Consider the following 16267-nt stretch of genomic DNA (forward strand, 5'->3'; position numbering starts at 1 on the left):
AGTTGACCATGAGATGCACGGTACAAAAAGACCATCCAGAAAGGGACTTTTTAGTTTGGCTGTGATGCACTAACTGGGAGACTTATTTAAAGCAATACGCATTTACTGGAAAGCAAAAGAAAATGGAAGCACAGCACACAGGAGAAAGGCATTTGGAAAACAGCCTCCATTATAAAACTCAAACTTACTTCCCTTTTTAATACCAGCAAGCATGCAGCCAGTTTTCACTGCACCTTTTATTAAAGGCTTTCTGATATAGTATGCCACATTTGATTATCATAGTATACACTCAACTGCTTCAGACAGCCACTGCAACACTGAAACTACTGCTTATATTAACCTTACATGAAAGTAACAAATTTAAGCCTTCCCTTTGCTTTGAAGTTGGTCTTTAATTCAGACCCCACCTAGAGATAAAAAAAACTCCTCATAGCTATTCCCTAGTCAGTGCTTCACCTTAACTATTTTAGATACAGAACAATAAAGTTCTAACAAATAATATTTAAGCTATTAAAAGAAGTTATTCCAGGGTAATGTATTCCAGCATAAATCGAGTTTACTAGTCTAAATGCCATACTTCATAGCTGGACAGAAGTAGGACTGACAAGACACCTCTTCATGAGGAAAGTTCAGGTCCTGAGCTCAGATAAGCAGTGTCAAGTTTCTCAAAGAAAATGCTATAGCCTCTGCCAGACAGCATGCATTCACTGCATTACCAGTGGGCTCCATTACCTTCACCATCTCATTCCAGTGCCAATTACTTAGACACTGCTAAGAAGCTGTCCCCCTCTCAGCACGCTAACACGATGCAGGTATGTGAGAAGGCCAGCAATGCCTCACCTACTTCGACATTCAAAACTCATATAGGTTGGTCACTATGAAGTCTTCTGCTCAGTCATTTTAAGTATTTTACTCCTAAAGCAGGTAGTTTGTTTTTAAAAGGTGGCAGAGTTTTTTCCCCCAAGTATAGAGACTTGGGGAAATAACCCTAAAGTTCAGAAGGAAGTAAAAATTAAGACAGTAAATTACTAAGCTGCATTCATTACCCTTTATGAACAAATAATCAATATTTATATCCTAAGATCTCGGTCTTCAACTGCTTTAGCTTCTCACAAATTAAGCAAAAGTCACAACTGAGATTTAAGTATAGATATGATTATTGCAGTGACAAGTGGTCAAGAGAAAAAAGGCTTATTTTAAATGAGGAATAGACCTTTTTCTCTCTCTCTCTCTTCTCTGAAGAATTCCTCTGCAAGAGAGGAATATCAAGTTCACTGATTACTACTCTTTCCACAGTTCAACACAAGAAGTCAGACAACAGGAAAGAATTTTTTGGATCCATTTACCTGGCTCTTTGCTGCATTCCCTATGGCCCGGGTCTTGGATCCTAAAGATATACATGCTCTGAGAGAAAAAAAAAAAAAAAAGAAAAAGAAAAAGAAAATAAATTCAGCTTCAAAGAACACAAAGTATTTCCATGGTACTTTAAAAAATAATTTTAAAAAGAAAAACAAAAATACGGTAGTAGAACTTGGATGTCGTATGTAATATGTAACAACTTTATTATATGAAGCACCAAAACTTGCAGTGGAATGCTATTTCTTGTTCTTTTCATATTAGTTTAGAACCTGCTATCAACCATAATTGTTTTCTTTATAATTGCACTTAGGGTATTCTTTAAAAATGAACATATTTTGCAGATCTTGCAATGAAAGTAAGAACTGTAAGGGTTGCAACTCGTAAGTGAAAGTGTGGCACATACTATAAAAACCTGAATTTTACTGATGAGGCTTCCCTGATTCCAAGGCCCTGAGGCTTGCTAGAACTAAACTACATTCACATTTTAAAATTCTTCAACAACAATAATCGTAAGCCAGCCATTAAAAGAAACCTAAGCCAAAGGTTTCTTTTAAACCAGGGAAGTCCTACAAAAAAATACGAACGACTCCATTACTGTTACCACCTTTGTTTTAGGCATGTGAAGTGGAACTGCCATACTAGAAAGGAACCAATCTGCCTAGAGTCCTTCAGCAGTAATAACAACTATAATGCACATTTCATGAAGTTAAAATGGAGTTGCTCAGTGAAGGCATAAATGTTAGAACAGTAGCTTGATTCCTGCCTCCTCTCCATCTTCATTACAAAGGCAGCACCATGTGCAAATTGATAGTGTTATCTAGCAACCTCTTCTGCTATAAAGACCACACTAAACATGTGGAACCTTCCCTGGATTTAACTGCTGCAAGTAGAAAATGCACTGCACTACTATTTTAAACAAGTAGTTCAGCTTTCACAAACAGCATACATTTTGTATTTTTATTGTTTAATATTACCATTCCCAATTATTCTTTGTAATTAAATACTGGGGGGGGGGGGGGGGGGGAGAGAAAGCAAGTTAGAAAAATGCCTTGTAAGGCAGCTGCAGCCTATTTTATGGATAACAATTACAATTTGCTAACACTCTTACATCAGGCTTTTTTGGGACTCTGTTGAGAGACATCAGTACTTCCAAAAACATCTATAATACAGCATGAAGCATCTTGTCTCAGCATTATGAGAAAGTTTCTTCCTTCATCATTTTCTTATGTCACTGTGGTCTCATATGGACCACAAGGACATTGCTCCCCTTTGGCTGGAAAGAAGAGTCAAAAAAACAAGATGTGCTTTCTTGGGCTCTAAACGTGATTGTTTTATCTAAGAGGTCCCATAAGGAACCAGGAGAACATTTCAGTACTCTCCATACATTGTTTTGGAGAAGATGCTACCTCATCATTTTACTTGCAGTTTGTAATTATGCTAATTGGTTGTGGGCTGAAAAAAAAAAATATTAACAAATTATGAGCCATCAATGATCAACATTTTCCCCCCCACACAAAGCCACGTTAGTGAGATATAGCAGATAAAAATGTCATTTTGCCCAGGGTTACTGGAAATGCTTGCAACAGAGTGGGTAGAGATCTCAATTCAGAATTACAGAAGGGTCAGTTAACATCTCAAGATATATTAAAGATCAAAAACCTGAAATTATCTCAAGTTGTGCTGAAATAGATGACTTAATGACAGAGTATTTTTCCTTCCTTTCCATCCAACTTTTACTAATGCTTCAAAAATAAACACACACTGTAAAAATGCTAGCAATCCTATGCCCCAGATCACAGAAAACACTGGTAAAGGCCCACTGCCAAACTGCTAACCCAGGGGCTCACACCTGAAAGGTATAAAAACAGCAACAGCAGACTCGTGGTTTAAAGGCTGTTCTATTAACATGTGATAATAAGATGACAGACTACTGGAAAGTAGTCTACACTGCTTTGTCTGTGGCACAAAAGTTCCCTGCACTAACACTGCTCTGTGCACTGCAGTGGTGCACAGACATCTGAACAAACTCCAAAGGCAGAAGCTGGCTGTGGTAATTAGCCTTGTCCAGGAAGAACAATTAGCCCTGCGCAACACAAGCAGCAGCGGCCTATCTTTAGAGCCTAACCCAGTATCCCTGCATGTCTTAATGGCACCCAGCACATCTGAGCACACAAGCTTGTCCAGAGGTAACTCAGGTATTTTTATGCTGCACAACAACTCTAGAGCAGACATACCTCTTAGACCACCACCCAAATCCTAGTCTAAAAAAGGCTTAGTTACACATATCAGTATTAGAACCATAAAATTTTATTTACTTTGAGGGGGGGTTACTTCAAAACAGTAGAGCTTTAAAAAGCTCCTAATGCTTTTTCGTATTTTGGGGAAAGAGGAGAAAAGCCAGGACTGGTGTCAACTGAAGTGAGACATCCAATGCCTTTGATTGTGTGCTCACTCAAGATACTGTCTTGTAACTGTGCTTTAAATTCTTTTCCTAATCATTTTGCAAGTGTATTGGAAACAGTTACTTGGGTATATCAATATAAGAGAAGACTACATGGAAAACATATTTGCAAAAAAAAAGAAAAAAAGTGATCTAGAACAGCCAGGAACTAGAAGCCCTCTGCATCATAATTGGGAAGGAAACTGCAGCTGCCTGGAGATTCTTTGGGCAACAATTCTGAGGGTGAAAGGGAAGCTTTTGAGAATTTTAAAGGTCTCAATTTCAATTCTCATAAAATTGTAGCTTTTTTTCCTATACAAATAACACACATTTCAGAATACTGCTCTGGACTTCTCCAGGACTTTATAAAGCACTACTAAATGTAACGTTTCTCCAGGACTGATGTGGTAGTAATCTTAAAAGTTTATATGGGCTCACATAGCAGAAACATGTTTCTACTGTCAGCTATCGATTCCTTTTATAAAGGTGTCATCCAAAAGCCAAGCTTTACAAGTACTATATGAATTCCGGCTCCCTCCTTGAAAATTATACACAGATGGAGCTCTCCAAAAATCATAGACGTATCCCATAGAAACAGAGGGGAAAAGTCTCCACCTACTTTTGCATATCCCATCATCATGACCACAGCCCCCTCGCCTGAAGCCTCAGTATTGCACAGCCAACAGATGCAGCGCGGTGCAAGTAAGGACAGGTTTGGGGAGAGGGAGCTCATCGCGCCCTTGCCCGTTTCCCAGGTGGATCGCCATTCTCCCCAAGCCTCGCCCCTGCTCCCCCAGAGCTGCCGGGTGAAACCACTCCAAGAGCCGGTGTGGAGCGAGGAAAGACGAGCGCCCGAGCCAAAGGCAGGAGCGGGCTCCTTTGTGCTGGGGAGCCGCGCGGCCGCTCAAGGACACGGAAGAGTCACAAGTCGGGGAGAGGGAAGAAGGAAAGAAGAGCGTTTCTGGGGCAACCTCCCGCCCCAAACGAGCGCCTCCCGCAGCGGCCCGCGGAAGGAGCCCGCGGCCGCGCTCCCTGCCGGGCCCAGCTGCTAGCAGCGCGTTCCCGCGGCGACGGCTGGGGGGAGCCGCGCAGCAACGGCCGCCGGACCGGCCGTTAGAGCCACGAACCCCCGGGGGAAAGCGCGGGGGGCGGGGGAAATGGCGGCTCTCGCTGCCTCCCCGAAGCGCCGGGCTCCGCTCCCGCCGTCCCGGGCACCCGAAGCGCCCAGGGGAAGCCCAGGGAGCCGGTACTCACGGAGTGCAGCGGTCGCTGTACTCGTTGGCGATGGTCTCAATGCCGCCGCTGCGCGCGACGCCGATGTAGCAGTTGAGGAAGCCGAGGTCGATGCCCACCACGGACATGGCGGCGAGATGGCGCCTCCCGCTGCCCGCCGGCCTAGAGGGAGTGCAGCGACAGCGCCGACCGTCTCGGCTGCGGGGCGCCCGGCTGCTGCCCGCCCGCCCGTGCGCCGCGCTTCCCCCACTGCGGAGCGGCGGCCACCAACCGGCGGTTACCGCGCTGCGCGCAGGCGCGCTGCAACGCCCGCCAGGGAAGCCGCGAGGCCGCCGCTCCCGCTTCGGCTCTTTCCGGAAGGGCTCGGGTTGCGCGGCCGGCGGGCGACGCGCGTTCCAGAAGGATCTGGAAGGGCGGCAAGCGCGCGTTATCTGGAGCGACACCCTGCGCCGCGACGTCACGCCGCGGCCGCCCCGCCCCCGCCGCCCTTAAAGGGGCCGGGCCCCGCGCGGAGGTGTGCTCTTGTGTTTAATTTCGTCCGTGCGCGGTTCTGGAGGGGACAAAACTGCCACTCCGCAGAGCTGGCAGGGGAAAAGGGGCCAAAAAGGCGGCCAGCCCCCGCCGGCTGCCTCACCTCGTGCCAACACAGGGAACTGGGGCAGTTCCAGCACCATCCCTGCTGGGCGACTTTGGGACGACTAGTGCGATTTAGTGTGACCCCGCAGGGCAAGGCAGGCAAGCTCGCGCTCTCCTGGGAGCTCGGGGCTGGCACCGGAGCGCACACGCACAGGCAGGATTGCAAGAGTGTGCAGAGATCCGTGGTGGCGTCCAGGAAGCGCCAAGGGGCTTTTTACCTGTTGCAACAGGAGCATGGCTGCTACAGATTATAGGCAAGATAGCAGGTGGGATAAACCAAATCTTTTAATTCAGCAAAAAAAGCTGTTTGCAGTGCTCTGCGTCATAGCGATTGCTCCTCTGGGAGTGTGAAACAATTTCACAAATGCCAGTCAGGCAAAAACCTGGGGCCTATCAGCTGTGGCTGCTCTTTGCGCTTCCAGATAGTGCCAGGAAGGCTGTGAGACCGCGTAACCGTCTGCAGTGCCCTGGGCAGTGGTGCTGTCCGACTGTCCATTCTCTGCCTGCAGATCACATCTGATCTTGCATGGGATTGGAAGCATTTGTACTAACTCAATGATGCAAGGGCTTCACATAAAACTGAATGGTCTAGCAGGAACATGAAAAGTATTTCCCGCCCGGGGCGAAATAAGTTCTTTAAATTATTTATTTAAATAAATGCCTCCTAAATGCTTTCTTTAGTCCCAAAGTCACCCATATTCTGCAAAAAATTTATGTTTTCTTTCCCTGTATAAAGTTATTACCCTCAGAAGTAAAAATAAGTCTTCTCAGGAAATGAAGATTGAGAGATTTATCTTCATTACAAAGAATAATCCGGGACCATTTTACATTGCCCAAAGAAATAATGTATTAATGTATGCTTGAAAAGTTGAATGTCTTCAGAATGCTTGAGGGGGGAAGAGCGAGAGAGAGAGAGAGAAACAGTGTTACTGTATTTCTAAGTGCTAACTTTTCAAAAAACTGTTAAAACTTCTTTCCAGCATGTCTTGGTCTTTAAAAGAGCATGAAAAGCAGCAACAGCCTAAAACCAGGTTTTCCTCTTTATTGTGGTTTATGTAGAAACTGGGGCAAGCTCAACCATGGAGATACTTACAATGGGATTTGCTGACAGTCTAGGTAAGCTGCTGATAGCAAACATATTCAAGCACATGCTGTACTTTCAAATCCAGATATATAACATTTACCATCAATAAAACATAAACATTCAGGATTTTAAACAAGGCAAGCATTTTCTGGAATTAATTCCTCAAATGAAAACAGTGCTCTCTAGTTTCCTCAAAACAAAGTATTTGATTTAGTATATGCTTATTCATAGAAACATCTGAACGATTCTACAATATGAGTTGTGTAAAGTTTCAACTAAAAAACACACCATGGAAACAATGAGAAGCCTATCATGTACATTGTACAAACAGAATAGATGTTCATTCACTTATTTTAATCAGATCCTGAACTATCCGAAGTATCGAGATTGAAAACTTCCTTAATTTTGTCATAAAGAACCAACACTAAGGCTCCTCCTGTTCCACGAAGGATGTTGGAGAACGCTCCGTGGAAAAAGGCATTAAGCCCCTCTCGCCGGTATATTTTCAGAAAGCAGTCAATGGTTCCTTTATACTGACGCTCCGTCTCCCCACTCTGCATACAAATAATAAACACAAATCGTTACTGCACTGCACTGAGAAAAGACACTTGGATGCTTAGAACAAGTTGTCTTTCTTTGGCAAAGAACACTACAAAAAGCTTCCTCACACTTCACCTACTGAAAGGTGCAAAGGCAAGATCTTTTAACTAATAAATATCTGATGTAATGCTCTGTTAGCTGGTTCCAACCGCTAAATTTAGAAAGGCTGTGATCCTTCTTGTGATGCTTCTTTTAAGCTCTACCAGCAAGTAGAAGGCTTAGGAGTTAAATGAGGTCACTCCAGTTCTAAGAGTGCTCTGAATCATCTCAATACTTCAGAAACTTTTAAGTGCATTTTTTCTCCTTTTTAGTACCACTGCAGTAACTTTCAGCAAGTAGACTTTACTTCATTAGCAACCAATAGAGTCCATCCAGCAGCCATCTGTTTTCCAAAAATCATTAAGCTCCTGACTAGCATGCTAACGGAAAAGCACAGAAAGATTGAGTATAGCCCAAACAGTTGTCATGCTTACATGTGAAGGATCAAAAGCAGGAGAAGTAGTTTCTTCACTAACAAAAAGTAAGCGCACTTTTTCAGAAAGACTAATGCCAAATCAATCTCTCTATGTGAAATCCTACTGGAAACAAGACTAGTATTTTGCTTGATCTTTTTGGGTTTGACCTGAATTAGCTACATCTTAAGCCAAACCCGGCCACATTTTGTCACTGCCAGATTTTTATAGTGGGCAAAGCGTGTCAAATCAGCAGACTCTGTAAATACGTCTCTCCCTTTGCACTCTCCCTTTGCGTCAGGACAGCATGTAACATCAGTGGTGCTATAAGAGGATGTGATGCTAAACTGCATCTAAGTACCAGCGTCACTGCCTGCTGCCTCAGATTCACACTTCTAACTCCAGGACTCTTTTTACAGAGGGTGCTCTAAGCTGGTAGAAGTTAGCTCTGCTCTGAGAACTTTATTCAGAAATGCTTATTCTCTAAAAATAGGCACATCAGGGATTATCCGATTACATACTGTGTCCCTTCTTGTACAGGAGAGCCAGTACAATTTTGTAAGCAGCATTGCATTTTAATTGGTGATTCACAAACAGAATGATTAGTGTCAGTTTGATTCAAAACCTAAGGAAGTCTGTAAGAAATCGTACCACTGGTAACAGTGCTGTTCTCCTAAAAATTCTGCATACAGAATATCAGTGTTGGAGCTACAGTGGCCAAAAGGTTCCATCTGGCTTTAAGATTACAGGTTAAATTTGCTAGAATAATTGATTTACTGAGATACTGCAAATATTTGATTTGGAAATAAACTGAAGGCAGAGAACGATTCCCATTAGCAGACAAACATTTTTCAGAAATCGGGAACCCAATTCTCTATGTCCTGCACTTTAGGTATTTATCTCACCTTTATAAAATATATATGGATTGCTAACTACTGTTACATTATACTGCAAGCATTGTATATCTAGTTTGTCTCCTAAATATTTACATAAAATTTTAGCTGTATCTATTAAGATTCTACCTGTCATATAATGGCAGAAAGATTATGTCCATAGAGGAGGTCTTGCTTACTTTACACTCTTGTGATGTATCTACACTTAGTAAAGTCAAGTTTGAATTTTCTGATGAAGATGGCATTACATGTTTTACCCTTTCCTAGAAATCAGTGTATGAAGTCACTATCATTTTCCTGAATATAATAAATGCAGGAAATACAGCAATGACAAACATTCACATAAATATATAATAAGCATTGGCATGTAGACCTAAAAAGCACTTGAAATATTTTGTTTTGCATTTCCTTGAATACCTGCAGATTAAAGGATACCTGTTAATAAATGCTGGTGCTTAGCTAACAGAGATAACTATTACCCAAAGCACTAACAGTACTGTGCTCATTATTGGAGAAAGCTATCCTGACTGTCAAATATACTTTTAATTGAAGAAATAAAAGGCGCTATATTTAATCATGGCTTCTTCTGAGAACAGAGTGTCATGGTAAGAAACTAGTTCCGAATGAACACTGTTAATTTCACCTCCGTAAAAATCATACTGAACAGCAGTTGTATTCATTGGTGAGGCTGTAGAACAATAACTCATTTCTAAAAAATGAAAGAAACAAGGAGAGCATATACAGTATACCTATATACCTACAACCTAGAACGTCTTCTCATTCTCATCTTGTTTATTTTAGGCTAGAAAAATCATTGCTTTATTTCATATGATTATAATTTATATTTTTCATATTCTTGGTACTATTCTCTTTCCTAGTGGTAAATTAATTACCAGAAATACATGCAATCCTCTAATATGGTCAACCTCAAAAAGTACAAGTACGTATGAACGAAACAGCATTAACTGTAGGTGAACTGCTAATTAAGCAGATAAAACAGAATGTAAGGACAGCGCAATGAAGTTTAGTATGACAGGAAGAAGTAAGCAGTGGTAATGGTGGTTGTGCACTTCAGGCTTTTAAGATTTTCGTTTTTTAGGACAGATACCAGAGGTATGAGGGCATTACGTAAGAAGCTAAATATCTCCTGAGATTTTCTGATACCACCTAAGCAAGTTCTATGCCTACATTTGTTTTGATTTTCCTTTGACTTCCTGGGGTACTAAAAGATACTCCTGAAATAAAATTTACTCTTTTAATTTTTTTTTCCTCTGAAACTGACATCTCTTTTGTAATTCCAGATGGCTAAATCTCCTCAGGGATACAAGGAACGAGGTCAAGAAATGCTGGGTTCTTTTCCTTGTTTGAGGATGATCTTAATAGACAGAACTTGATTTATGAAATATGCCTAAAACTATTTTAACTACCTAGTAAAATCACCTAATAGTGAGCAACAAGATCCAACAGTAACAGCTAATAAGACATTATCATACCTAGTCAAATGCAGAGAAGTATTTCTCAGCTTGTATTGAGCTTTGAAGATTACTGATTCTATTTCAGGCCTGATGAAGGGCTCTGTGCCACAGGGTTGGGCTAATAAGAGATTTTACTTCTACCCACAAAGCAGTCTTATTCCAATTATCTGGCTTCTGAGCAGAAATATTGAGTTTCTATAGAAAACTCTCACCATGGTGTGAACTAAGGACATTTCTGCCAGTACTATAGTTCAGATTTTTCTTTTTTTCTTTCTGGAGATATTTCTTCTTTTTCTGAAGACAGTCTCAAACACTGTACAGCTATATATTGCTAAATATCATATGAAATTAAAACCCAGTATTTTTCAGAAAAAAAATTGCAAGTTAGACCATACCTGCATCATCATGCGTCTCCTGACAGTGTCAAAGGGATAAGACAGTATTCCTGAGAATGTAGTCACAACTTGGGCAATGAAAAAGGAAAAAATGAATGGGATTTGTTTTGGATTTGGCAATAATCCCTGCAAAATAAAGTAACAACAACAGTCTGTGCCAGTTCTTTAAAGTATGTGTCAAATCTGGTATCAAATATCACTTGGCTATTTTTTATTGTTAACCTTACTATAAAACGACTTGGCTGTTCTGAAATACACTCTCTGTTGAGCATAAGTAACTATAAAAACAACAGCTAACGCTGTTGAAACCATCTTGCACGGATGCATTTTTGTACACAAGAAATACCTTAATGGTGTCATAACATCCAAAATAAGAGGCTCGGTACACAATGATTCCCTGCACTGAAACGCCAAAGCCCTGGTACAGGCCAGCAATCCCATCTGCCTTTGCAACTTTAACAATGCAGTCACCAAGTCCCTGGAACTGTCGCTCAGCAGCACCTAATACAGAAGAGAATTTCTATGAAGTAACATGCATATTCTCAGGCTTTACAGAACCCCTTCATTTAAGGACAAACTACTTTGCAAGACCCGAAACACTTAACATAGCAATATCATAAGAAAAATATAATAGATCATTCTGTTTCCTGCACTTATGACCAATGCACAAAGAAATCCAGGCACATGGATGGATGAGGACATTTGGATGATGAATTCTGATGAGGACTACTCATTCCACCAAAAATAAATTCAAAGAAAAAGTCAAACAGATACTGGCATCCAGCTGTTGAAACACATTCAGGCCAAATAACCCGAATTTCCATTTTATCCCCATTCAGTAGAATACTTGCGTATGATTGAAAATAAACTCTTTCAAGCAGTCCCAACCCTCCACTCCCTCCATATGTATTCTTACTGAAGTTTATTGTGAATAGTATTCCTTTAAGCTTTAACTTGTGGATATTACCTACAAGCTATGACAAATATACAAAATACAAAATAAATAAATAAATAAACCCAGCAAAGTACAGGAAAGCATGACAGAAATAGGGCAAGTCAGGTATCTGACTCTTAGGACAACCCTGCAAGACCCAGAGAGCCACAGGAATTGATTTGTCCAGTGACAGACAAATCAGAAAACCAAGGACAATAAGCAAAACATACATTTATTTTTCTCTGTTGTACTGCCTTCCAAACACTGCTTTAGGGAAATTCGTTTTAGCTGTTTGCATGAAAGAAATGTATACCTAGAGATATATTCTCCCAAAATCTTCGCTGACAATTTTCAATTGCTATTCTGTCAAAAATTTTCTATCTCTAAAATGAGATAAATACAAATAACTAAAATGAGATAAATATAAATAACCCAAAACAGATCAGATATACTGGAAATGTCATATAAGAGCTTTTGCTACCTTTCCCAATGTCAGCAGCTAGCCGGGTCCGGGCAAAGTCTAACGGATATACTACACACAAGGATGTTGCTCCTGCTGCTCCGCCAGAAGCCAGGTTGGCCAAAAACCATTTCCAGAACTGAAATACAAAAACTACTGTGTACAATTATGAACATATAGTATTATATAATTATACATTATTATGTAACATAATACTGACCTTTGATGTAGATATGAATGAACTTTTTTAAACATGGAAAATTAGATTATTCTAAAACATCAGATTATTTTCAAATTAATACATTAAAAAATGTCAGTTGCAGAGTAAGGCATATAGTGAGGTACTTCAGAACTATCTGAAAAGACGTGGCGTCCATTTTTGCTTTTATTATAAAATACTTATAAGCTCTTTTCTTGTTCAAGTTCTGAATTACACAGTGCTTCTGTGACCCAGATAGCAGATAACATCTTACAGATCTATAATTGTCCAGTGCTGCATGATGATCAGCCTGCAGATCTCCCTGCTTTAATAGCAGGGCACCAGCTCTCCGTGATGAACGCAGAAACATAACAATCCATATGCTTACACTGTGGCCTATGCTGCTTACCAAATAGCAAAAAGCTAATGACAGAAAAAGAGACGTTTTGCAAAACATTTCTTATAGTTCTGCTAAGTTGAAATGGAAGTACAGTTACATCTATCTGTAATAAATGCAAAACAGGCAGAAGAATCCAAAGGAACTTTACATTTGCTAGTTCAGCAACAACACAGAGCTCAGTGTAGGTTAACTGCCTTGTATTTTATGTGTTTTGTGGAAGACTTGGGCTACATGCCCTACCTGGTGTCACTGGATAAGCTGCTGCTGACTGTAATAGCAAGCAGAGGAGGGGAGAGCCGCAGTTTGAGGATGATCGGTTCTCTCTATATTCCCTTCAGTACTAAGTGTCTGGTATGTGGATATAATTTGTCTTCCTGAGAAGAAATTACTTTGCTCTTTAATTCTCATAATCTAAAGTTTTTAATTTTTTTTCTGAAGATAACCTAGTTAAGCAAAAACTATTGCATATAGCAATACTCTAGTCTTGATTTCCTATCCTGTACAAAACACATCCCAAGCATCCCAACATCCTGAGCTTCAATAACATATATTCTGCTTTGCTAAATATTATATTTCTAAAGAAATTAATCTTGAGTGCTATTCATGGAATGTTTCTAAAATTTGAGTCACAAGCACATACACACGCAAGCCATCTGGAAACATTTCTATGAGATGGAAAAGAGATTTGAAGAACTATAGACACTGCATTTATAGCATCATGCATGCTCTACTTTTTCCACTCTAAGAAAAGAAAGAAATGGCAACCTTAAACTCTTTACATATGAATTAGCTCTAATTGAAAAAGGACAGCTTAAGAATTCGCATGCAATACAAGGAGATTAATCAAACATTAATGATTGACAGCATTCCTGTTGGTCAGTACCATTAGGAAAGCCTGGAGCAAGAATAGTTTCTGGCACTGCAGAAAAAATATGTCAGAAGAGAAAGCATAGAACATTAGGTTTTTGTTTCAACTCTAAAAACCTAACCTCACAAAATCCTAAAAATGATAATCTAAGACAGACAAGTAAAGCAGATCTTTCAGCTATTTTCACATGAAACAAATTAGATACTTATTTTCCATTCTGTTGATATGCATTAATTATATGCATGAAATTTGTCCAATGCCAATATCAACATTTCACATTCCAAGATTTGGTCTAGTTTTGTAATTAATTAGGTGGACATAGACCGAGGTGTCTTTGCAGGAGCCCATCCAAGTAGAGGAACTTTTCCCGATTACAAAGAATTGCAATATAAGGCAGTGGAGACCAGAAATTCAGATAGCCTTTTGTATCATAACCCGGGAGTGTTTCTCTTCTCCCTGATGCATTGAGATTAGAGTTTTAGGTCATGCAGTCTTAATTGTGAAAATGCAATCAGGATTTCTGACAAGGTCCTAAAATGTAAGTGTCTGAGAACAAATATCCAGTCTTATTACTTACATCTGTTAACTCCAAAAGGATTACATATTCTGAATGAAGCTTTGAAAAATTCAATTATAGGCAGTTATTTACATGTACGTCACAAAGTTATTAATCATTAGAGATTAAAAACAACTCTTAACATATTTCTTTACTTTCTATAGTAAGCTATGCAGTAAGCCATGCCCACTGTTCCTTTTTATAAAGCAAAGGTGAACTATTAAAAAAATCTAACCATTATACTGTTGCTAATTACCAACCATCTTGAGAGAAGGCACTGCCAGGAATTACACAGTTCTCAGCTGAGACCCAAGTGGTTTACTTACTAAACAGAAATAAGACGCAACAAATTATTTACCTGTTTGTCTTTATCCACTCTGGACATGAAAATCTGTTTGTATTTGTCCTTAAAAGCAAAGTTTAGAGCTTGTGTTGGAAAATATCGGATCACATTGGCCAAATTGCCACGCCAGAAGCTGAAAAATCCTACAGAAAGGAAATGGATTATTAAAATTACTTTTACAACGTATGTATTTCATTGAGTATATCCTATGACATTTTTCCTACTGTTCTGATTTGGCATGAGTTGTTACAAAGGTAAAAAATGTCCCATTTTAGGTCCTTTGGCACTGGAAATCTTTATTTATTCTGATACTTACAAACAGATGTCTGCACTAGGTGTTTACACAAGGACATCTCCTAGAACTACAAGTGAAACACCAATAATGCTGGGACAAATGACGAAGATTTGCGACCTCTTTACTTCATAAGACTAGGGATACCTATGCATACCATAGTGCGTAAATTGGGTAAGGTTTCACTAAACAATACAGCAGTTGTTTTACGCATGCAGCCTGTGCACATATTTTAGCTTCCACAGAGGGTGCTCAGGCTCCACATTAAAGCAATGGCTAAATCATTTATACAAATGATTGAAAACTTTATAGGGTCTTTGTAATTACAGACTTGTCAGTGGCACATTTGACTTCTTTCAAAACCCCGCCCTAGGGGATGCGTAGAGGATCCCAATGCCAGCCTTGTTCTCTCTCAAACAGCAGCTCTCCTCTGATCACCGACGGCCGCGGCAGAAAGCTCCTCTTGCCACCGCATCCCCGTATTTCGGGACTGAACGCGAGGGAGTGAGGGCAGGCGGGGGGCGGCCGGCGGTGCCTACCCTGCTCGCGGGGGATGCGCACGAAGCAGTCGATCATGCCCTTGTACTGCTGGTCCGCACGGATCTGCTTGGACGAGGCCTGCACCTGCAGCAGCAGCTTCACGCGCTCGATGGGCGCCACGGCCGTCTTGGAGATGGCGGCCGCCACGCCGCCGGCCAGCAAGTCCTTGCCGAAGGAGACAGGGTCGAAAACGCGCTCGCCGCGCGCGCCCGCCATGCCGCGCGCACAACGGCCGCCGCGCCCCGCCGCGCCCAACGGCCGCCGCGTGCCGCCCGCCCCGCCGCCACGCGGCGGCCCCGCCCTCCGCCCACGGCCGCTAACGGCTCGCGCGGGCGCACTGCCCCCCCCTCGTGCCGCCTCCTGCCCCTTCCGCTCTTCTGGGGGCGCAAGGAGCTGCCTCGATGGAATAGTTCCGAGTGCTGGCGCACAGCGTCGGGGACGCGTGTGTGTCAGTGCATGGTGGAGCAGAGAGAAAAACAGGCAAAAATAAAGAATAAAGCTGCACAGTGTCAAGGTTTGGAGAGACACAGCTATTCCCTCCTTACTCTCCCTCAAGCTGGTACACGCCCATAACTGCAATTGGGATCCAAGTTGCTCTTTCTTTTCCCTGTCAGCTTTTATGATGATGAAAAAAAGGTGCCCAATTCTCTTCATGATCAAGAAGGAGGAAGAAATAAAAAGGACTGTTTAACTTGCTCCTAGCTTTTCCCATTCTGCCTCACAGAGGAGTTGTGAGGGAAGAAAGCCTGACTAGAGCAAGTAATACAGGGACCCGTTGGGAAATAGCACACCGCCTTGAAAGCATAAGGTAAAACACTCAAGTGGATGGTTCAGTGCTACATGCTCTAGCAGGTAGTTTATATTAGACAGAACAGAAAGATGGCCAGGTCTTCCTCCCCTGGAGTCTGCACCCCTGAACTGAAGTCAGGAAGCCTTCCAGAAGCCTTACAAACTCTCCAGAAGCTCCTGTGAATTGAGGAATCGTGCCCAGCTCTCACTGCAAAGACCCACAGAATACAAAAAGAAACTAGGTAAGCCAACAGCTCCTGTTCATATTGAAGTAGTCTGAGTTAATGAATATTATGTACGATGAGTAAATGCATATTGA

The 16267-nt window shown here is 41.5% G+C and overlaps 2 protein-coding genes across 4 annotated transcripts in view; both read right to left on the reverse strand.

Moving 5' to 3' along the window:
• Positions 1 to 5256, reverse strand: part of HSPA4L (heat shock protein family A (Hsp70) member 4 like) — a 39148-nt gene extending 33892 nt beyond the window's left edge. For 2 of the 3 annotated variants that reach the window (XM_088527668.1, XM_088527667.1), the window contains exons 1-2: positions 5054 to 5255; positions 1347 to 1404 (exon numbers count right to left, since the gene is read on the reverse strand). In XM_088527668.1, the coding sequence (XP_088383794.1) occupies positions 1347 to 1404; positions 5054 to 5160 (165 nt within the window). In that variant the 5' untranslated portion in view covers positions 5161 to 5255. Of the gene's footprint in view, positions 1 to 1346; positions 1405 to 5053 lie in introns of all 3 variants that reach the window. The other variant, XM_088527669.1, reaches the window with a different exon arrangement.
• Positions 5257 to 6986: 1730 nt separating this feature from the next.
• Positions 6987 to 15375, reverse strand: SLC25A31 (solute carrier family 25 member 31). Its single transcript, XM_088527702.1, has 6 exons — positions 15159 to 15375; positions 14343 to 14470; positions 11983 to 12100; positions 10914 to 11068; positions 10568 to 10693; positions 6987 to 7306 (listed from the first exon to the last, which is right to left on the reverse strand). Exons 1-6 carry the CDS (start codon positions 15373 to 15375, stop codon positions 7106 to 7108), a joined length of 945 nt encoding a protein of 314 aa, XP_088383828.1. The 3' UTR covers positions 6987 to 7105.
• Between the last annotated feature and the right edge of the window lie 892 nt (positions 15376 to 16267).

This window comes from Tinamus guttatus, unplaced genomic scaffold (assembly GCF_059628265.1).
Source record: "Tinamus guttatus ecotype Peru unplaced genomic scaffold, ASM5962826v1 Tinamus_guttatus_pri_ptg000288l, whole genome shotgun sequence".
In the NCBI taxonomy this organism is placed as follows: domain Eukaryota; kingdom Metazoa; phylum Chordata; class Aves; order Tinamiformes; family Tinamidae; genus Tinamus; species Tinamus guttatus.

Excerpts from the sequence above, each read along its gene's own strand:
- SLC25A31 (XM_088527702.1), bottom strand. The coding sequence starts at position 15,375 with ATGGCGGGCGCGCGCGGCGAGCGCGTTTTCGACCCTGTCTCCTTCGGC. Across the intron at positions 12,101-14,342 it reads GAGTGGATAAAGACAAACAG|TTCTGGAAATGGTTTTTGGC; the intron begins GTAAATAATTTG and ends TTTGTATTTCAG. Across the intron at positions 10,694-10,913 it reads GATGTTATGACACCATTAAG|GGATTATTGCCAAATCCAAA; the intron begins GTATTTCTTGTG and ends TTTATTTTGCAG.